Source organism: Varroa jacobsoni, unplaced genomic scaffold (genome assembly GCF_002532875.2).
Source record: "Varroa jacobsoni isolate VJ856 unplaced genomic scaffold, vjacob_1.0 scaffold_338, whole genome shotgun sequence".
Lineage (NCBI taxonomy): Eukaryota > Metazoa > Arthropoda > Arachnida > Mesostigmata > Varroidae > Varroa > Varroa jacobsoni.
This window is the reverse complement of record NW_019213240.1, coordinates 295599-318454: the sequence shown is the minus strand read 5'-3', so window position 1 is coordinate 318454 and position 22856 is coordinate 295599. Positions and strand designations below refer to the sequence as shown.

The 22856-nt window shown below is 42.8% G+C and overlaps 1 protein-coding gene and 1 long non-coding RNA gene across 8 annotated transcripts in view; one reads left to right on the top strand and one right to left on the bottom strand.

Annotated features, from left to right (window-relative positions):
• Nucleotides 1-22856, top strand: part of LOC111259475 (uncharacterized) — a 73026-nt gene that overhangs the window by 35459 nt on the left and 14711 nt on the right. For 4 of the 6 annotated variants that reach the window (XM_086967924.1, XM_086967923.1, XM_022831525.2 and 1 more), the window contains one exon: nt 21414-21656. In XM_086967924.1, coding sequence (XP_086824050.1) covers nt 21414-21656 — 243 coding nt within the window. Of the gene's footprint in view, nt 1-19749; nt 20091-21413; nt 21657-22423; nt 22620-22856 lie in introns of those variants that run through there. The other 2 variants (XM_022831530.2, XM_022831532.2) reach the window with 2 other exon arrangements.
• Nucleotides 8934-14125, bottom strand: LOC147753629 (uncharacterized). 2 transcript variants are annotated; one of them, XR_015310619.1, is made up of 2 exons: nt 13803-14125; nt 8934-10488 (listed from the first exon to the last, which is right to left on the bottom strand). It is a non-coding gene; the product is annotated as an uncharacterized LOC147753629 (long non-coding RNA). The 2 variants fall into 2 exon arrangements; XR_015310618.1 differs by lacking the exon at nt 13803-14125 and adding an exon at nt 10805-11178.

The window sequence follows — 22856 nt, the reverse complement described above, 5'->3', positions numbered from 1 at the left end:
GGCCATATCTGAGAAAAGAGCGTCATGGAATATTAAGGTCTTCTGCGCCAGGTGCCACTCTCGTATCCAGGATGAGTCCGAGGCACAGCCAAAGCGAGACGATGGTCTACGAGCAACAGTGTTCGTAGTTTTTTTTTATTCAGTAGTAATTGGCAGCCATCTGGTTGAACGTCCGACCCAACGAGGACCGCGCCTTTGGAACAGCCTCTCTTAGCATCCGAGAAGATGAGATCCGGAAGACTTCAACTGTCCATTGCAATAGATGCTCATGAGTATATGGAGCGGGGTTGATAGAGAAGAACCTTAGGGCTATTAACAAAAAAAGCAAGGAAATGCCCGAACACCAGCCTGCATGACTTGGCCAAATGCGTCTAGTTTTTAAGAGATCTTTTTGTAGCTAGTGTGACGGGGAAACTGGAAAACTTATGAGTAGAACTAGATACTAAATTTTCGTCGAGCGCCGACATCTATCCCGTGGGAGATTTGCGCTCCGTTACAAACGCAGTAGTGCACAATTAACTTTACTTTTACGGTACATTTTTAAGTATGAATAAAATATGCACTACAGACCTGAAGTATCTACATCATCGTAGTGCATGCGGCGGAGGAATTTACTAGGGAGGAAGAAGCGTTTACGCAACGGTTTTATTGAAGATCTAGTGATCTGGCTGGCTTCGAAAGATATTTAGTAAAAAAAATATGGTCCAATTTGTTGATTATCTGAGGGCAACTCCAATAATATTCTATTGAGAGAATACGTCACCATAGTTCTAGTACCTGTTTTTGTACTAATGGTGAGCAATTTAATTTGCATGCAGTTAATGCCCACGTCACAGTCCAAAGATCCAAAATTAGAGATATTAATTGGTTATTTAAGATCTTGTATTAGTGTTAAAGTTCATGCAAATAATTGACAGAGGTGCCTTGCAATTCATACGATTTCGGCCTTCGGAGGGCTAATTAGGTTCATTAAGATTAATGGAACAATGACGACCCTAAAAAAATGTGACAAAAAATTTCATTAAGTTATTTGTTAATTAAAATAATTTAATCTTAATTTAATAAGCATGAAAAATAAAATAAAAAACAGTTGTTTCTTACAAATATTTGTTGACAAACCGTGTTTGTTTCTATAAACACATAAAGACATAAATGTTTCCATAAAGACAGATCTTACCACCATATATGAATTTGAGGTGCTACCCAATATGGGTAGCACGTCAAATCCAAATGGCGAATTTACGATAGCGATAATTTTTTAATACCGAGAGTGTTTGCTCCGATAAATGGGTTTTATTCAAAACGTATATACTTGCTTCATTCAGATACGTCGACCACATACGACTACTAATTGACATTGCACCATACAAAGACAATAGCTGTTTTTCCTTCCATAGTGGGTGATCGCGTTCGTAATTACTGTGCTTCGTCTATCTTTCGCGAATCCCGCCTGCTGTGGTTCTCAGTACTATACAAGCGCCTCAGCTATGCTCTTCCCGACGTGTCTGCTAGATCTGTCTCGTCACTACGATATCTACATCGTCTATTGAAACCGATGAAAGATTAGAATTGATAATTCTACCCCCCCCCCCCCCCATCGATTTCTCCCATCCAAGCACGCCTAAATCTGCACACTTTTCTGTGTTGAGTGCAAGCAGAAATTTGCTGTGGTGCCCATTCTAGGCGTTTCCACACTGCGTTTCTGCTTCTCTGGCGGCCCGCACAGCGGCGGCCGTAGCGAGAAATCGGTACACCTACCCTGTCTGTAAATGGAGAAGAAGGCCTCAAAAGAGCTGAGAGTCTCAAGCCGATGGCAGCTGCTGGCAGAGGATGAACGGATGCGGCCGTACGACTCGACGCCGTACCGGGCCGCTCTGCTCAGACGGCCCAACGTTTGTTCGCCATTGTCGTCATCGTCGTCGTTGTTATTTGTCATTTACTACTATTTGTGCTTGGTGTTCATTTCTGGGAGCAGAACTCGTTCGCGTCCTTTTTCACGGCTTTCCTTCGCTCTCTCTCTCTCTCTCTCTCTCTTTCTCGCTCCCCTTTGTTGGGCCAGTCCTGCGTTAGTACAGCGCCAAGTGTCCCCTTAAAGTTCCCAGCTCGCTTTTCCCCCGCAGACGTCCGTTATGTCATTTTTTCTTCTTTCACTCCGACTTCGCCGAAGCTAGAAGCTGGAGTGCCCGGCGAGCAGTTCGAAGAGAAGGAAGTACGCGCTCCGATAACCAAGAAATGGCGGGCGAAAAAAAGTCAAAAACGAAGGCTACGGGGTTGCAGTGAAGAGCGCTTTTCGCGTACGCAAGTGCGCTACAAAGGATTCTAGTGAGGGAACCTGAAGGCTACTAAAAGAAAAAGCGGAGTTAAGGCGATGAGAAAAACGAAGCAAGTGAGCGAGATCGTGAGCGTCTGAACGAGAGAGAGGCGGGAAGGGGAGGTGAAGACAAGAAAAGAAAAAAAGCAGCATTTGAAGTGTTGGTGAAACGAGGCACACGCTAGAGAAAATAGAGAGAGACAGAGTTAAGGAAACGGACAGAATGTTTTGACGCTCAAGAGGCCGACTAACGATGACCTGACAGGACTGCCGGTCAAAACGGGAAAGAACAAGAATGAATGCGGCAAATGTATAACCAGCGTCGAAGGCAATAGGTGAGAAGGCAGGCAGCTGGGGAGAAATAAGTTCAGGAGAGACATGTAAAAAAAAAAAGATGAGTAAGGGGAGGCGAGAAGAGGCATGAACAAAGCGAAAACTGACGTTTACAGGAAAAAAGAGAATACTAAAGGGATACTGCCGAACGAATGACGTATGATAGATAGAGGAGAATTGTTAAGGATAGACACGGGTCGAGCTACCGCTTCTACTGTTCGACAATACCTCTCGCGCGCGTATACAAGAGCTGTAGGAAGTTAATGCAGTAAAAACTGGTTGGTAACTACACATGGCTTGAGTCACGAAAAAGACCCTTTAAGAAAAATTACCCGTTAAACTCAGCTTGTAGGTAAACGAAGTGAGAATGTTAGGACTATCCAGGTGCTACGTGACAAATAGACAGTTGATCTGAGTATTTGCTGTAGAATGGCCATTTAGGTTTTGCTACCTTGTAAGACGACGAGCAGTTTCACATGTCTGCAGAAATCAGCCCTTCATTGAACGAAAAAATATACTCTTTGAGCGTGCCGAAGTGATCTGTTAATGACCTGATTGAAAAGGATAAGAAGCTGACGGTTTAAATTAAACGCGTTCGCGCTCTATAAAACTCGCTAAATGTGACCAGACAAGTCGATCCCTCTTAGCTTCTTTCTCTGACTACAGTTTGTTTGTTTGTAAGTATGGAAACATCAACCACAACAATGTCTTGTAAGGTTAAAGGCCTCATGCCTCGAGGCGACGCAAGCCGATCATCTAACTTGTCACAATACCTCATTGACACTATTGTATAGGATCTATTTTTTTAGGAGGTAACAAATAGAATCTCCGTCAAATACCTTCTAAAATACTTTACCAGTAAATGACATTTTAATCTTCGAAGTCTTCGTTAGTTCTGTCAGCACCTGCTATTAGCACGAAGCTTTTTCCTAGTTTATTTTTACGCATACGTTTGCTTGTCTGAGCCGTATTTACGGAAAAATAAATTGAATAACCCTGCAGAAGAAGTCTTGCGCTAAGTAGGAGAAGTTTTGAAAAATCGGTTCCGTAATGCTAATGTACATCGGTAAGTACATTATATAAGCGAACTTCTCGCCTTCTGGCTAGTTGTGGCTTGCAATAGTAATTTTCGCTTTTTTAAAGGTAACCGTTTACGTAACCAAGTTAGGGAATTACGTGAATATGTTTCGTCTAAACGTTTACCGCGGACAACTCACAAAAAATTTCCCTTTTAATCAAGTAATAGGTAGGATTTTAAGTAACAAAACGACATCAAGATTCAGCTGACCGCTTTCGTTTTCGTAGTTGATATTAGTAAATATCAACGCGGCCAAGCGCCCCAGAGTGATGAACAGAAACTTTCAGGCGATCTTAGCCACTAGCGCGAAGATTTTCGCAGTTTCTATAGCTCAGTTCGAATTCCCACCGTACCAGAAATACATTATGTTTAATGGAATCATGGACCTTATAGCATTGTGTTGTTTTGTGACTCATATAATGGTACCATATGCGAATTATCTATAGTTACTCGTATATTGAAAGAAATACATAAATATACTTAACCGAAAATTCGCTGTTGCCATTCAGTTTAGTTGTTTCCAGCGCTCTCATATTTGTTCTGTTTTCTGTTTCTCTGCTGCTGGATTAGCCCCCATGCTGTGTTATCAGCTATCAGCAGCAATTATAGCAGACGACTATCAAAGGGGCTGTTTCCGTCCGTGAAAGACGTTACCAATCGCCTGCCAGCGGTGTAGAATAGACCAGTCTGCTCTGAGTGGCTACTCGTATCTCGTGTGAGCTGTGTCTAGCTATATTTTTATGTGGGTGTCTGTTTGTTTGTATGCTGAGCAATAGCTAGCAATTGATGATACCGATTTGGCACTTCGCCGAAATACAATTCGCATCACTTCGCTTCGACACCTCACGTGGTCCATATTAGTCAGCACTCACACCGACGTAGAATCAAGCCGACGCTGGCCAAAACAGAAGACAGATCAGCCGCAATCAGAACGCTAGATCAGCTTATGGCTTGTTGTCCTTTTCCTCGGACCACTCAATTCCCGTCGTGGTCTCCCTCGGATAGACCCTTACCCTTGACTCCTGTCGATAGCAGAGCGTTCTCGAATGGCATTTCCTGTCTTCGGTATGACGGGTCGGGAGTGCGCTGAATTTGCAGGGCGTCAACAGTTTTCTCGAACCCGGACTTGCTTTTTTCGGACGGAGTAGAAAACGGACGAGGATTGGGGAGAGGTAAAGGACATGGAAAAGGGGCGGGTGGGAATAATGAACGATAGTCTTTTTGTCTACCTCATTTCGACGAGGCCAGTCCTTATCCAGGAGGAAAAGGGGCGAAGCGGAAAAGTAGAAGACTTACGCTGCCGTAGTCCTCCTGTCATGGCAAAGCTTCCATAATAGACGGATGAACGGATGGAGTTGATGGAATGAATTGATGGAGAGAGAGTGGTAGTCAAGACAGTCTGCAGAAGAAACACAAGTTGGCAGGACAGGCTGGAAAACGAAGTTTCTTTTTCTTTTTCCTGCTATGACCATGGACACCGCTACCAGAACCCAAAAGCGAAACGATGGTCCGGTTTGGTTCAGACTCACCCAGAGGGCATTTGCTGTCGTTTTATTCCATGCTGCTATTCCTATAGGAGGCACTGCTTCTACTAGGTTTGTTTGCTGCTGTTTGGCCTTTTACCACAATTGGCAACTTATGACAGTCTTAAACAACGCAACGGCGCAGACGTCAGCAACCTGGCGCGTGGCAGTATCCCCAGCTACCGCAAAAAAAACGAGAAGGATAGGGAAAGTTCACTCGTCGTGCGAAAACTTATTTCCTTTGCTACCGCCATTGATGCTACCGACATTGTCAAATTGCTTTCCCCATTTCACGTCGTCACCACTACGATCAGTGCTACCATTGCTCTGTTTTAGAAGTGGCGGTAAGCAGGTAGGGGCGCGGGAACGACGACCGAACAAATGAAGGTGCACATGCAGAGAGGAAAGCTTGAAGGGAAACAGCAACGACGACAGCAGGAACAGAAAAGAGAAAAAAATATCGACTGTCTGCAAAAAAAAAAGTCAAAATAGAAAAAAACCTAACAAATATCGCTTTGACATCAAGCTCCCACAGCTTTGACCCTTTATCGTAGCTTTAAGACTAGCGGCGTCTCTCGCAGAGTCTTCCGCCAGGTTGCGGTAGGACGGCCAAGTTCACCTCTCTCGACTATACGTTCTCACTCCATATCTCTAAGCAACCACCTTACCCCCCTCACCGGACATCTTTTTCCCAGCAGCTGTACGCAGCTACCTAACTCCAGCAGCCAAGCGATCGCTCGAATCAGTGGTAACCGACTTTTTCTTCGTATCGCATTGCCTCCTGCTGCGACCAAACTTGAATCGGTACCCTTCAGTGGTCCGCTTAAGACCACGACTCATAACAGCTCTGGGTACCGGTTACTATGAAGGGGTTTCGTAACGTAAGTCGAATGTTCAAAGACTGTTGGTCTCTGTTATTGACAATTATCGACGGACAAAAAGAGCATAGCGTATAAGAGACAGCATTGTAGATACGAAGTACTGCGGCTGCCGTTTTGGCGTAATCGTAGTAGTATCTGGGGAGTAGAGCGTGGTGTACGCCGTCGGGTAAGCGCCTGACAAGAAAACGACAGGCAACAAACTATGAAGAAAAAAACGGGCGGCAGTGGGTGACTTTTGGCTGAGAGAACTGCAAGTTTCGAGGACTGAAAGTGTTTTGACAGGCCCAAATCTTATGCTCAGTATGTAGAATGCTGTTTTTCCTAACCAGACGCCGGCGAGATGGAAAGCTGCCGATGCTGAAGAAGTAAATCCTCATTGCCTATCGATGTCTGCGCCGCTTAGCAATTTTGGGCCCAGTTAAAAAATTGATCTTGATCATCTGTGTTTGCACGCCAACTACTTATTATTTGGGTTACTGAGAACTGTGGACAATGTTTCAACGAAGAGCTTCTGACGAACCAGACGAAAGCATCGGTAATTACATGTATTTTGTCGGCCGATACATTCTTACATTAACCGTATTATTACTGGATTTTAACAGAACGGAAGTATGCCCATGTAAACCGTTACGAGGCTTGAACGACGGTAGTACGTCACTACTATCAGTTAGATTTGGGCTTCAAATTCCATGCAAAAACATGTGAAAGCTCTTTTATATATATGCAATAACAAGACTAGTGTTGATGCGATGCAGTAGGACATCGGTTAAATGTACCTGGCCTTAGCGACGCCAGATACTAGGTTTGCAAATCTAGCGTTCCAACGGGATTAGCCAGTAAGTTGTGGGCCGTTGCCGGAGGGAAAACTGCGTCTGCTCCACTGGAGTAGGGCTGGGATGACGGTAAACAGAGCATTCTCGTATTTCAGACCGCTGTCAGAGAAGATCTAACTCGGTTCTAAGTATCCCAAGGGAAATATCCCGTGATCACCCAGATCCGTTGATCGGCGCAGGTTTTTCGCTCTAGCGTCCTCTACTGATGTAAAGGCCGCTAGAGCGAAAAACCAGCCAAAATTCTACAACCAAAAATCGACTTCTGCAGCTCTTCAGCTAGAAAGATACCTACTCTTACCACTTACTAAATGAAATGAATAATTCTTCTAAAATTGAAGTGTTGATATATTTATTTGCAGCGACTAGTAACATCGTCACCCCTTTTCCCTATTTGGCTTAGCTTGACTGATTCCATATGCCCTAATATTACTATTATATTACTATTATTACTATATTTTGTTTTAACGTGCTTCAAAATAAAGCCTTATCTGACACATATCGGACACACAATTCATGCAAGAAAATTAGGCCTTGTTTTTTTTTTAATTTGTGTTCAAATCACTTGACCCACCACCTTTCTGATACAAAAACAAACATCTGGGTCATCTCGTTAAAACTACAACGTATCATAATGAATTGCGATAGCATGTAGCATTCCCCATATCGAAATATTTGTTATGCACTTGTATGGCAGCTTATTTATTATAAGCTGCTACAAGTGAATATCTTTATATATTTGTAAATACATTCATGTAGCTTGATTCTGCGCAGTTTTCTCAAATCTTCCTGGCAATTTTTTAGCTTTTCCTTCTACCACAACCATTAGACTAGTCCAAACCTCAGCCCTTCTCCGGCCCTCCGGCCCTCAGTCCCCCCTATGTTAGTTTACCTTTCGTAAAACGCAGCCATCGTTTCATGCCGTGCCAATGTTTTTGTGTCTCTACGACATCGTACTCTACGTCCATCCACGCAAGTGGGTATCACACAAGCTCCGTGGCTTACTGTAACGCGAAGGGTACGGACCCGTCTTGGTTGTCTCGGCTGTCCTTGCGCATGTGTTTCATTACGTTAACGAGCTAACATATGGAACAGCAGGAGTGGCTGGTTGACTAACGAAACTAAGCGGGCTTGCCCTGACAGGGGCGGACTTGGCTCCGTGAGGCAACCAATTGCCGGAATTGCCCCCTCGTTCTGGCACATTCAACTAACGAGGCATACGCCAAAAACCAGAGCAGCGCTGTTTCCTTCGTCCGATTCTGGTAGGGTCCAGAGAGATTCTAGACTCTAGATCGGACATGCGGCAGACGAAAATAAAACAATTTAAGAGCCGAAAGCATTTAAGGTGCATTTTCGAAAGTCCAGCCAAAGAAAGGATGACAGCTTTGAGGTGAGTTTACAATGTGAACAGATCACCCAAAAACAACAGGTAGAGAGGTCTTGTCATTACAGCTTTAGTTACAACTAAAATAAGACCAAATGTTGGCCTAACGTGTATCAGCAAAATTGTGGCTCGACTATGATGTCTTCTGGTCAAGAGCGCAATGTCGCTTCTCCTTCATAATGAAAATGATGCCTGAGGCGGTGATACAGCTTAGTCACCAAAGATGACGCCTGATGATGTCGTTTTTACGTTAGGCTTTCTTTATCGTGCACGCCCTTAGATGGAAAGCTTTATAGTTGTAGTCACCCTGTGATCCGACAATCCTCCCTTGTATGAATAGATTGATACAGCCTTGCTTTGTATTCTGGAGCATACAGTTTGGAACTCAAGTAAAGCTAACGGAGGAATGTGTTCGTAAAACTAGCTTTTTTTTATAGGAATTGTGGTACTTGTCAGAGCTCACGTATGATTTGTGGCTATCGCCTCCTTTAGCAAGTTGCAAGGCAAGGAATTTGAACTTCGCTTGACATTTCAGGCGACCATCGTAGCCTCTAAAGGCAGTCTTAACTAATTAAAGGAACATCTAGTACATAAAGCTGCTACTGTTAATCCGACTAAGCGTACTTTATTTAAATTTAATTAATTTGAAGCAATAATAGAGCGAAAACAATTTTTCATAATGAGGTAGCCTATTCGTGCTCTTGGATTAATACAAACCTACCTACATAACCAAGGCATACTGAAATCATATAGAGTAGTAACTAAAAACTACTCCAATTTCTTGGCTCAATTTCGTAGTAGTGCTTCGTACGTGCTCATAATAACGAGGTGCTTAGTTCTAGGTACATTCATTTTTTATGTGTGCTTTACAATCCAAATCGATGCATTATAAGTGTATACGGTCAACCTAACCCTTCTTTGTAAGAGTCATCCGCCTACATCAAAAGAGTACATAGTTCAAATAAACAAACCGATTATTTCAGGGTTGTGCCGAAAAGGGATACTAACGACGCGTGCGCCGAAGGTCTGGAAGCACCGCTTAATAACTTCCATATTCATTTTTTTAGTAATGTTCTGCCAAGTAACGGTAGAAAAATAATTACAATTAAGTAATCAGTATATCTAGTGTACGTGCGGCGATCGTTAAGTTTCATCGTTGGCAATTGCCTACCGTGGCATATGGTCATTACGCCGTTTTATAAATCCGTTGGAGGAACCCTGGGTAGGCTCTGTATGACCTACCATGGTCACGCATTCTAGTGGAAGAAAGCTCTTGATCCTACATCGAAAGAGTGATTCAAATCTGATATTTGTTTACACAGTAGGAATAGCCGAAGGCGTTGAAAAAAATCTTATCTAAGAGTTTTTATTGAACACAACTGTTCTTACTATCCAAACATTATCATTGATTCTAAGAGTCAACTGCTTTCCGTTTTGCCCTTTAGAACGGGGTATGACTTCTCTGAGTATAACTATGGGAGATGAGGTACCGAAATGGAAAGTAGCCAACTAAAGCGATGATTGTGATCGTTTCTCCGTTGTTTTGGGCCTGCGAAAAAGGCCGGTTAGTCGTTCCGACCACCGATGCCTTCCCTTGCATTACCAATGTATGGTAGTGCTGAGGCGCGAAATATAGAGAGGGAGAAAAGGGCGTTGTGGGAGATCCTGCCCTTCTATCTTCTTAGCCACGTTGAGGCTAACCTCCCAGCGGCCTAAGGGAAGTACGGGAAACTCCGCCGAATGCCACTAAGGGTCACAAGGGAGATGCCGCGCGCGCTGAAGATGCTGCTGGCCTGTCGAGTCTTTTAGTGCTTTTTGGGGCCGTGTCGGCTTCGGAGAACGCAACATATAGACAGGCATAAGGTGAAACGTACGCTCTCTGCCAGCACTGCGTTTTCTAATGCAGCAAAGTAGGTGAAAGTGGGTCAGCGTGTTTTTTCCTTGCAGCTACCCAACATACGATATGAGTAGAGGTCCAGTATAGACGCCAATGCAGGCCACGGGTCAAGGCGCTCTACGAGTGCACGAGGCAGTCTTGAAGAAAGAACGGCCCTGCAAAGGTTGGCCTCGTCCTTTTTCCGTTTTCATATCTACTACAGCGGGCGGCTGCCGTGCACACTCTCAGCGTCCAGTACTCTCCAACGTATACTATACACCCCACGAAAAAAACAAATCAACAGAGAGCGAGAGACATTTTATAGCATTTTTCTTTAACTTTGTGGCGCTATTTCTCCTTCTCAAATACGAGAAAAGATGATACAAAAAAAAATAGATACGGGGAAACACATATCCACACACATACATACACAGTCATGCAAGTACAGAGGCATGAACGCATAAAGCACAGAGTACGCACTTCTCGAATTATACACACATGCACTTCCACATTTACGAACAAGAAGATACAGTCATGCCAAGTGTAAAATATATGACATAGTCGGCCTGCAGCTATTCATTGTTGTACCTCCACAGAGCCACGGTGAAGCATGGTTAGAGACTCAGTTGAGATTCAGCTACGGAAATGAGGAGATGGCAGTACTTATGCTGGGATTCCGAGCAAATAGTCCTGAATCCCTTCGCGTGGCTGGCAGAGTTAGTGCATTGTTGGCAGACAACGTTCCACTGGTGCAAGACTGGCCTTGAACGAACAGCGGGCAGTTGATTTGGCTGAAAGCCTGGAGGACCCTTGGACCCGGCCACCGACCGATCGACAGAATAAACGTCGTGTATAACAAAGCAGGAGAAAGCCTCTCTTCGGTATCCCTGTCGCTGTTATATCAGCCAAACTGAGTTCGCTGTAGTCCAACTCTCGGAGTGCCATTCATTGAGAGCAGAACAACGAAGATGACAACGGGCAACTACAGCAGACTCCAGACTTGGCGACCGCTTGGTCCCACTTGGTCGCTAGAAGAAGCAGCGCCAGTAGTACTACAGCTGACGGCCTACGTAGCAAATCCTAGCTCCCCGACCCAACGAACAAGGCATACCTAAAGAGAGAGAAGCATACCTAAAGAAGCACAGTATACGCTTAAAGCAGTAGCTCAGTAAACGTCGCTCAAGGGCTTTGCTCTTATTTAATGGCAGGAGGAAAAACAGCGGCGATAAGGCAGACGATGAAAAAGGAACGTACGTACGTCTGTATTGTGTGTGAACCATGGAAAAAACGCAAAACGAATAACGCCAGCAACGGTAACGGACGCCGCCATTTTTAGTTCAAATGGAAGTAGAATAGTGAGCCTCATTAGACTGAACGCGGGGCACAGAGACTTTCGCTTGTAGCATATCACCTATGAGTCATTTCCGTGATTCCGCTTAGCTCTTTCTGGGTAGTTGTGACACAATATCTCTTCCTTGTCGTGAATTTAGGTAGAATGTGAGGGTATCGAGTAACTGCTGGAGTGAGTACGCCTGAATAGCTTCCAGCGTAACATCCAGCGTGTGTATAACGTAAAACACGATTATACATTTTGTATTTAGAATGTTTAGATCCTAATTCTAAATCAAATCATTACGTTCAACCAGAAAACGTTGATCCAAATCTTGGAAGGTAGGGCTATTCGGATAGCAGAAGTATCTTTTTCGCATTGCTACACAATGAAGAAGCAGAATAATCACCTCAATGTTCTATCATGGTTTCGTTCATCTAAAAGCCACTAATTCTAGCTATATTATACACTATTATTTATATAAAACGCCGTCTACTGTTCACTATACAAAGATATCAATAAAATTAAATGGCATCTAGGTGTAGCTTGTCACACTAAATGTTTATAGGCCACCCTTATTAAGTTTCTCTTGATAACAGCTGTAACATCTGTATTCTCATAAAGCAGGGCCGAACGACAGTACTATCGGCGATTTGACTCAGACGTTGATACTACATCCGAGTCAGATTGTACCTAAACATTCTCAATTCGCGAAGAGCTCAAACTTCATGCCCTTTAAGCCTCTACAGGCGTGCTTGCTTCTTTTTCGTTGGGCAAACTTATTTGGCGGCAGAGTCAAAGAATAGAATTGTCGAAGATGAAAAAATATCGCCAGGAAACGTATACCATCTCGAAATGTATCAGTATATCCACAATTGATGCGCAGTATTTCAAGAAAACTATGCTAATGCGTGTATATAACCGAGCTTTGGCAGACCGGTCTGGGCATATCGGTAGGAATAGGTTTGAAGACTGTCGTAAGCACTTCACTGTTCCCTTAAGAAGTCACGTCTGCTAATTATGTACAATCACAAGACTCACGTACGTTTAAATGTGTCCAAGTGAGCTCTGGACAAATGGACGATGTTTACATCGTTACGACTTCCCCATACTGATCAAACCAGCTACACCTTCTCCTCAACCCATGCAGCCTTTGCGACGTCTAAAGCTCAACAGAGCTTTGCTACTAGGAAGGTCACAATCTAAAGCATGATCGAGTCGGCAAACTGTTTGTACGACGAATCGTTAAACATATCGTTAGTGTTCCAGAAGACAGGTACGTATTCACAGAAAGTGTTTCTCTTTCCTTGAGTGACACAAACTGGGTACACTCAGCCCAACACGAAGTGCCGTCCTACCAGAACACCCATTTAAATAGGCCCCGTTGCAGGCAGCCCCATAACCGATTATCGTCCTATCAGAAAAAAAGCAGAAAACAGTGCCCGTAAATAATCCGGTATTCGCACGAAACAATATCAGTGCTTCTGTGTTTGAAAATATTTGGCTTACTTGCTTCAGCTTTCCAGCAAACTCAATTACCTTCAACTATATTGTCTGCTGCTCATTTGTATATCGATGTTTGTTACAATACCATTGAAGGAATTTTGGAAGTCTTCAACTCGGGTTACAACAGCGGTCCCTGGCAGCTTTAATTGGCTTCTCTGTATAGAATCATGGGTGGCCCATTATAGTCGTACCTGATGGGGATATGCGGGCCAACGACATAAGGATCTCTAATAAACGATCGTTGCAAAACTAGCAGTTGTCTCCCATTTGATCCATGAGATCGAAAAGTTATCGGCAAATATACCAGCAAATAATTACAGCAGCGGTTTTCCTTAACAATGGCATCTTGTACATACAACCCCGTCTACATATGGGATGCTATTGACTGTGACGACCGCAGCTGGTTATTTGTGCACTTGGTTTTTATACGTTAAGCCTTAGCTAAACAGGAAAAGTTTGAAGCACGAAGGATTCCTTCAGCTCGTTCGTCTTCTGCTCCATTCAAACGCTCGAATATGGCAGACGAACGAAGGTGAAAGTAGAATCTTAACCTGAAGTAAGCTATACATTAATTTTAGCGATCGGTTAAGTATTTGCTTGGCCATAGCTTTCTTGTCATAGAAGGTAGGTGACTGGTTGAAGTTCGACCTCTTTGGGCGAACATCAAAATGTTTCAAAGATTTATATCGAAACGTTGCTTTCTTTTCTAAGTGATAGCTTGGATAGAGTTTGGCAAAAATTAAATCTTACCTCGTATTAAAACGGTGAAATAGATAACGAGATTACGCGATAGCGCCACAGGGTAATAGTAAAGTTTAGGGGTCGGATTAACTGGGGTCTCAGTAAGACGCTTCCGTTGCTCGAGCTTAGCATGACGGTGCTGAATATTATACGTTTGAAACTTCAGTCAGGGTCAATGTTTTCTCCCGCTGGGGCATACACAAATCTTTCAACAATCAAAGGGAACTTTCGATTAGTAGGAAGGAACAATCCTTAGCCAACATCATCTGTCATTGCTAAACGCAAGTAAAAAAATCGCCAGAAATTTCAGATACCTCAGTATTCTCATTACCTTCGTTGTCTTATAGTCATTTGTATTGTATTTATCGGGGGAACGAGAAGAGTTCGCGGTGAGGCGAGAATTCATTGCCCAATATGGTCTGAAGGAGAAATTAAGCGGAATTTCAGGTATTTCTATTACCTGATACAGATTCAATGATGAGCAGAATCAAATTGACCCCTTTTCCCTCGATTAGATCGTCACTCGGATCATGTGCTTCTAGCTACCAAGTAATCGAATTTTGAGCCACTTATCTTTTGTTCGACAACATTTAAACGAAACAAACTACTAAAGAGAACAGTACTATTGATCGTACGTTGCCGGTTTGAAACTGGCGTTGAAACGTTAAGGGATGTTTCCCTAAGCGCGTAAGTTAGTCCAGTTAACTCCATGTAGCGCCCGTCAGTCAAGTAGTTCATACCATACTTTTATAAAAAATGGCCATCTAAATATTGTTATTTCAGATAATTTATAACTTTATTCATTTTTAGATAATTCGCTGTGAGATCTGAGCGATCCGAAGCGAAAAACAGATACACATTTAACTTTAATTCGTACTTCATATATATCTAAAATAATTGTCAATATCTGAAGAGTGTCTGAGTCTTCATTAGATCCTTCCTGTGCGATAGGCGATCGCCGATTGGGCAAGAGATTAAAATTAAAAAGCATACATTCCTCTGTACACGCTAGCCATCGAACGGAAGTTCTGTGGTGTTGCACTTTGCAAGCTGAAAAAGACAAATTCAGCACTACTACGACAGAAAAGGTGCTTTGGTAGCCAAGTAAATTGGGTCCAGGAAAGCAGCTGTTTCATAAAGGATGTTAGATGGGCAGGTGGCATCGAACGGGCAGGTGGCGGAGTAAAACCCACATGATCTACTGAAGGCGAACTAGAAAACTCAACATTATGTGGAAAAGCTGAGACAGAATTTACTCCCGAACCTTCTTTCGAGGAGGTAAGCTGAAAGCCTGAGTTCTGTGTAGCTCTGCTCATATATCGCCTTGACTGAAAGCCGTTCGAGGTTGTTCCGTAAAATATCATCAGCAGTATCAGACGAATCAAAAAAGGGAATAATAACAATGCTAATAATTATTGCTCATCGAGCCATATTTTCTAGCATTTGCCAGATGAAACAGCTCTACTATACATACAGTGAGTACATTGTACTTTCGGAATGAACCAAGCGAATGATCGTAAGCACGACTCAAAAACGTTTGAATGTCCTTCCGCGTGGACTCTTGACATTTTTTTAAGGCTCTTAGAATAAAAAAGAAGAAGAAATTCAGAAAATTTCAAAGGTATGCCGCAACGTGATTCGGGTCGTTGAAAAACCCTGATATTTACTCTTGCTAAAATGGCTTTAAAGAAGCAACTCGAGTCCATAGATTACAGTTTTTTTTTTATACACTTTGTGACAACGCATCATACGCTTGCAATGGGAACAATTTACTGAGAACAAGACTAATCAAGCATAGCTTGTTTTTGCAAATACCTCACTATATAAAAAAAATCCGGTAAAAAATAACAGAAGTTGAGCATCGGACTTCTCCTAGTATGATGCCGGGAAACACAAAACGTATAAGCACTAACAGGCGGGTTTTGCATAGTGTTCAAGTTGTATGTCGAAGCATGTTATGCTATAGGAAATTAATCGGAAAATTTGGTATAAACAGTTCCGCGGAAAAGCATACATTGCCACCCTAAATAAAAAAACAACCAGAGTAGAAAAGGAAATTTTTCTCAGGACCACCCGATATGAGTTATTTAATTAGTAGCAGCATACTGAACAATTATGGCAACGTTTAATCCATATTCACAACAGTCATCCCCTCTAGCACGACGTCAGACATGTGGCTTATATCATTTACTCGGCACAAGGGTCACAAGTCACGACAACTTCAAGTCAAACATGGCGGATGTTTAAAAGTGGACTTCAGCACTGGTCAACGATATAGCGCTACATCTCGGGGTAAATTTGCCAACTTGTTTAAATGATTCGCTCACATGCCACAGGTAAAATCGGCCCTAACTAAGGTGTCTATTGCGTCCTTCGAGAATACATCTCACGTCGCGTTTCTGCTACCCAGGTCGAATCAAAAAGTTAATTACTGAAACAAAAATAGAATAATAACTCGATATGGAAATTCGGGTAATTATTAGATATGACTGCAACCCAATCCTCGAATTCCCCATAACCAAGGCGTAACGCATTGTTTGTCTAGAAATTGTTAGCTAGTATCCTCATAACAGGTTTCTTCTCCCATTATACTGTAGTATCGTTACGAAGACACAGCCTAATGGATTCATGCGTACTAATTAAATTTTCCCGAGAAGATTCAAGTAAGCTAGATCCCTAACGATGACTAGGCCAAAGAGCGCCCTTCGAGGGTGAAGGTTAGATAAGACAGAATAGGTGGCGGATGAGATTGGGCAGGTGTCGGGGGATAAGGGACCCTGCCATGAAAGGCGAGGGGACCTACCACCACGAGTAGACACGAAACGTTGGATCTCTGAATTCTGCCAGAGAAGGAGATTTTGGCAAGAAAAAGCTGCCACTATAGGAGAACGCCAGTTGAAGCAAAGCTTTCAATGAATCGAATCGGAAACCAGACAACCAGGCGCGAGCCGCCTTACGGCTCCTTTAGCAAACAAACGATAGCGTCCCGCCGAATACTATGACCCTTTTTTCGCCTGCAGTCTGCCCGCGCCAGGATTCTACAGTGGGTCAAGTTCTGCAGAGCGCTTATACGTAAACATCTGAAATCAAGACTAATCGTGGCCATGATACTAACGGATATAAAGAACGGCAGAGTGCGTTCTGCGTTCAATATATAGCTTAGATTGGCCAAATACAACCATAATCATATCGTACACATATAAAGCGTTTGAGGCAAGGGCGCCAAGCTCAACTAATAAGGTTTGCCGGTAATCCAAGCATGGTGGGCAACTGTCATTTGTAGTACATTGCAATCGTACCAGTAGTCGGATTAGTTTCGTGAACGCATATATATCACTTTATATGGCCGTCTATTTTTAGCTAGGCAGTGCTTCTTTTCCGATTTAAATTTTTCTCAGGAACTTGTTCCTACCTTACAAATCTGGCCATATAAAAATATGTAAACTTACACACGGTACGATTAAAAAAGTTGCGTTTACACATGCAAAATGTGGGCGACTAACACAGCTTTGCGTACTGAGAGCTCTACTCGGCCACCTCGGCCGGCCACTTTCCCTAATATACGTGTTAAGCCGTTCTGTAAATCATGTAACGTAATTTGTAAACGCATGCACAAAGTATAAAAATCAGGCCGGGTTCCTAATGCGTGTGGGCATCGTTGGTTTCTGCATAAGTGTTTTTGATGTGCGAATAGTCGTTACCAATCGTAGAGGCGACAATTTTACACTGACATAAACATTCACAACTTAAGCAGTTGCCCGTGAATCAAACGTAATGATTCTAGTCCTTCCAACGTTACTAAGATCAGACGCATTGGAGAAGCTGTACGCTTTGTGGCTCTATTGGAAAGCCAATAAGAGTCACCGAGAGTTAATCGTATCAAATGCTGATTTCAATAAGGTAGAATAGGCGTTTTGTGGCAGAACTTCGTAGCAGTAATCTCAGAATCCCATTTCCAAGAGGATCCAACTTCAAATAAACGCACCGCTAATTATTTGCTTCAGAAAAATCTTCGTAAAGGCTGAAAATAATAAAACCATATCAGGACAAGGTTCTGTTTGCCCGGAATCATCTGGTGACTGGATTGGCGTTCAACACATGGGGTTCCTCCGTCCATAATCAATGGTTTTTCAGCGTGGTCTGACAATAACACGGATCCGAGTCGGAGATAGTCAGGTAGTTGTTCAGTTTGTTCGGTATCTACATGACCGCACTATAGTGAACTATGGTCTGTGGCCAATATGGTGCGCAATGACGCCAAACCGCCGCCGAGAGTTGTTGTGTATGCAAGCAACTCGGATTCAGTCCGGTAAGACCGCTGTCAGTGCAATGAATATATAAATGAACTAAAACATTTATAACGTTACATTTATAGCGGGTCGTTATAGATTTTTTCGGTAAAGATACAAAAAGATAAATCAAATCTAGGTACTTAGAAATGTTTCCGCGGCGCTTGGTGGCAGAGCTCTGTTCCTGCTGCAAGTGAGCGCATATTCCGCTTTAGCTGCCAGGTTGTGCCAGAGTGGCCCGGGAGGGTTCGTCCAGAAGGCATAAAATGATTTGTGATCCTTCCCACAGGACGGACAAGTGTCCAACTAACACATTGGCACGCAATGGCACGCAGCTGTATAGAAGGAAAGAGACGAGCTGGGCGGGCAGACGCATCCACACGTACGATGCAATGACAGACGCTGAAATTTGCTAACTTGACTCTCAAGCGCTGCGTATTCCACCGTGACGTGTTGGACAACCTATCAATAGAAAGAGTTCAGAATTAGACGCTAGTAACGTGACTGTGCAAGTCTGAGACAAACGGAACTGTTTGGCAACCGATACCAGACAAACAAGACGTCTCTGTCGTACGACGTACATATGACACGGTTGCCTTTTTAATGATGACCATGCAGAAAAGCCAGTGTGTATCGGTCGTACAGACGTGTGTAGATCACTATTCGAAATCTCTACATCGTTTTTACTGCCAGTAGCAGTTCTCATGTTGTCCGATTAGCAGGTAGGAAAAGAAAAACGAAAAAAGTAAAAAGTCTTCAGAGACAAGCCCTATATATTGTCAGAACAACCTGGGCCAGCCCGCTTATGTAGCAATATGCTAATTTGAGTTCGAGCAAACATTTACATTACTCGTTTAATGATCAGATTTATTGCTATACATTGTAGCATTGTTTAAGTGCTAAACCTTATTTTTCCTTTCGCTGTCCCTTCAAATTCTCCTTCTGAGCCTAACAAGACCCACTGAGGTTAGTTGTCTTCTCAACCACAGCCGATTATCCCGCATATATAAGCTCCAATATTAAGCATTTTAAGCATCTCCGCACACTGCTTCAACACAACCGACTTCTTCGCCCCATATTATGTGCTAGGCGCAATGTTTATTGTCTCTGCGATCCCTTAACTTAAGGAAATTCGTTTCTACTTGCTTTACCTCTTAAGGGCGTATGTGTTTGCGATCCCCTGAGTCCTCTTTCGGAGCACAGGGTTTCAGCAGTCATTCAAGGGCAGCGGCAATGCTAGAGTTATCGTGCCCAACTGGTGCAGTTTGCCGGCGGGCAGTGCTGCTAGCCTAGGCAACATCATTGGCTAGTTGACGCTGCTGACAAATCACGGATATTTTATAGAGAAGGCAAAAGGTGTAGATTAAAGGCTTAATGGGACAACGCTAACGTCCAGCAGACTAAGGTATTAAATGGGGCAGCAGCTGGTGCCGCTGTTAGGCTCCATGCTACGCACGGCAGTGAGAAAGCTCAGGCAATGGTCATCGCACAATATCCTCCATTACATGTATATGCACAGCGGAGGCGCTGGGTCGTTCGATCCCAATGCCTCTCTCTCTCTCTCTCTCTCTCTCTCTCTCTCTCGTATGAGTAGTTTCTCCTCGTGCTAAATATTTTGCTTCTAGCCGCTGTCACCATATCGTCACTCCCGCAAGAACCCAACAAAATCCTGAGCTCACAGAGTAGAGTCCCTTATCGGTGTGAATGCGTTCCCGTCGGCCGCTCACACATGTCCCTAGATGAACAACGCGGGATATGGCAGCAGGCAGTTCAGATGATGATGATGATTGGTTTCTTAGCACGCTTATCAGTGTTAAATGCATGATTGTAATGATCAGCAGCGACAGCACACGCAGCCGTGACTGGTTATGTCTGCTATATCTAGTTTTCATGGTTAAACGTCAGTGACCGGTTGGAAACTGAATGAAGCTACCACTGAGCTCGGCACGGTAATCTACGATGGAATGGAAGAGTATGGAAAAGTTAAATAACAACCTAATCTTGCCAGGTAAAATGAGACTCTCGTAAATGTCAAGCAAATGACCGTTTAGCTATTGTGAGATTTGAAACACATAATCATTTGAAGCCTAAAGCATAAGACTCAATGATGAGCTAGACTGATACCTAGTAAAGGAGCGTATTCCCTCATTGACAATACTATATATATATATTCTGCTAACTAATAAAATTTCATATCTAATTATAGAAAAGTTAGGGAAAAATCAATCTTGAAAGCAGTTTTGTTTACTCGATGTAAACCTAGAGAAAGCATGTCCTTCTTGAAATGCACAGATACATACATATTCGTTGAATATAATAGGTTACTAAAAAAAAAAAAACAAACAAGCTGTAGACTGGTTGATTTAATAACACAAAGACGGGCGATATAAAATAACTGACTGGCCAGCCAGCCAGCCAGCTACCCAGCCAGTTTTTTTTAGCGTTTTGGGGAGAGGAAGGCGAACCTGCAACGCGTTTGTGTCAACTCGCAACAACAGATAAAAACCAAGCCAGTAGTACGGATGCAGACTATGATATTTTGGTAGATATAGATCGAGCTCGTTGTTTTGCCTCGATAGCGATCATGCTTGCGTGTTGTCTTCCACTGTTATCATACTGGTTTAGGCTAAGGATCGTGGAATCAATTTAAGGATGGTGGTCGCGCGGAGCGCTTAAGGTGCAAAAGCTCAGTTCCTCAGATTACGGCCCGAAGGCGACAAAACGAACCTAATAAAAAAAGAAAATAACTAGAAACGCTATGCTACGTCTTCTAGTGTAAATCAATTTATCAATAATCTAATTCATTTGGAAGCAAGCAGTTAATAATCTGGATATTGTTAGACCTTCGAAAGTTTGACAAGTTTCCGCAAGTCATCGCTCGATTTCTATAGTATCATGCTCTATAATACGCGGAGTGATGTAACTGCCATTGACATACTAAGAAGACTAATGCCTATAAATTTCAAGCACTTATTGTTAATCGATTAGTGGTGACAAAGAAGGTCGCCAGCATAAGAGAAAAAAAAATTTTTATTGTTAGGGCATATTATCATTAATATAGTTTTTCGATAGATTTATTTTTTTATTATTATTATTATTATTTACTATTTTACGACTAACATTACCTGTGTCGACGGCAATTTTTTGAACAGAAGATAATCAGTATAGACTATATATAGATGGTCCTATTTAATCCTTCAAATATCCAATGGACTACTGAAAATAGGTTCAGTTGCACAAAAATGATAATAAAAATCCTTGTGCAATTCGCCATGCAGAGTTGCTTCTAGCTCCAACCCTATACTACAACAGCACTTCGCTCCCTTTCCAGTGACAAGCTCAACAGGCATCACCAAGGCGGTAGCTGTAACGTTACCTACGACTACAGGCCATCATAGTCGACAAGGTGGAGCAGGGCAAGTTTCGAATAGGCAGGGGGCTTCTCATGTTCGACCCGGCAAAGACGTGGCCTTACCTTGTCGCCTGTTGCCTTGGAGCGGTTACCGTGCCGAAACCTCACGGACGTATTACGCGCTTAGCAACAGCTCTGTCTGGGTACACCAAGCTGACTCAGGTAATGGTATAGTAACTGACTAGCTCATCCTTTTTTACCTAGCATAGACATGTAGGGTTATTATCCGCTTGCGCCGTAAAGAGCAGCAGCAGCTATTTTTTTGTCGACGTTTTTTTTGAGTCTACAGTCGATGGAATGACTTCTCTAGCTTAAAACATTTAGCCACATACGATAGAAAGAATAAAAAATTATAATTTCATGATCTATACTAATGATATTTGGTTTCTGATAAATCAAAAAAAGACCAATAGGTAAAACAAGGAAAGCCGAAAAATTACATGCTTATTTGAAGCACGCGATCTTTTTTATTTGCAATAAATTTGTTATATTTTCGTTCACGCGTCAATCACTAAGTGAGAAAAACCTATTTTATTGAACGCTGATAACTTAATTCTAACCTAAGTTTTTGCTGAAGTTGGTCGCCCGTTGAACTATATTCTGTTTACCATTAAGGTTTTTTAACATTTGAAGTTTAGAATTTTCATCCCGTACGAATAGGCAATCGTATTCGGCACGCTCAATATAATCAATGTTGTCGTAAGTGTATAGGTAGTTTTGCATTTAACGGTAAGTATGCCGAACGCCTCTATAATCAGCCCCGCAGCCTCCCTTGAAATTAGTCATCTTATGAGAGACCTTTTTGACAGTGGTCTTTGTAAACCAACTTTTTCTCTATCGACCGGACGTTCCTTTATCCTATTCATTGTAGCTCACTATCGAGCGTTGGCGATAAGTGACTATGTTCTATCCAACATTGCTGAGTACAGGAAGCAGCCTCGGGGAGGAAGAGGGGGAGCTATGTGTGTCGTCGAATTTTCGTAGTTCGCTCGTTCCGGAGACAGCATTTTGTGCGGGCGTCGTAAGTTTCAGGGACGACAGTGACTCAGGCTGCACGTACAAAGCGGAAGATGTCGATGCGAAAAATTGATTTATCCGACATCAGCCGTCGCGTGCAATGGCAAAGTTAGTATGCTATTCGTGTAATGTACGCGACATTTTTTAGATTGAAGGAAACGCTTTACATTTTTCGTGTGTTGCAGTTATTTGCATTTTCATTGGATTCATTCATAACTTTTTCGAACTGTCGACGAAGTTCGTAGCATAGAGTAACTTTGCCTCAGATCTGAGATCTGAGGCGATCTAAGCCGAGCAAATACTACTGCCTTCGGTTGTGACACCTGCTCCGAAAAGAATATATAT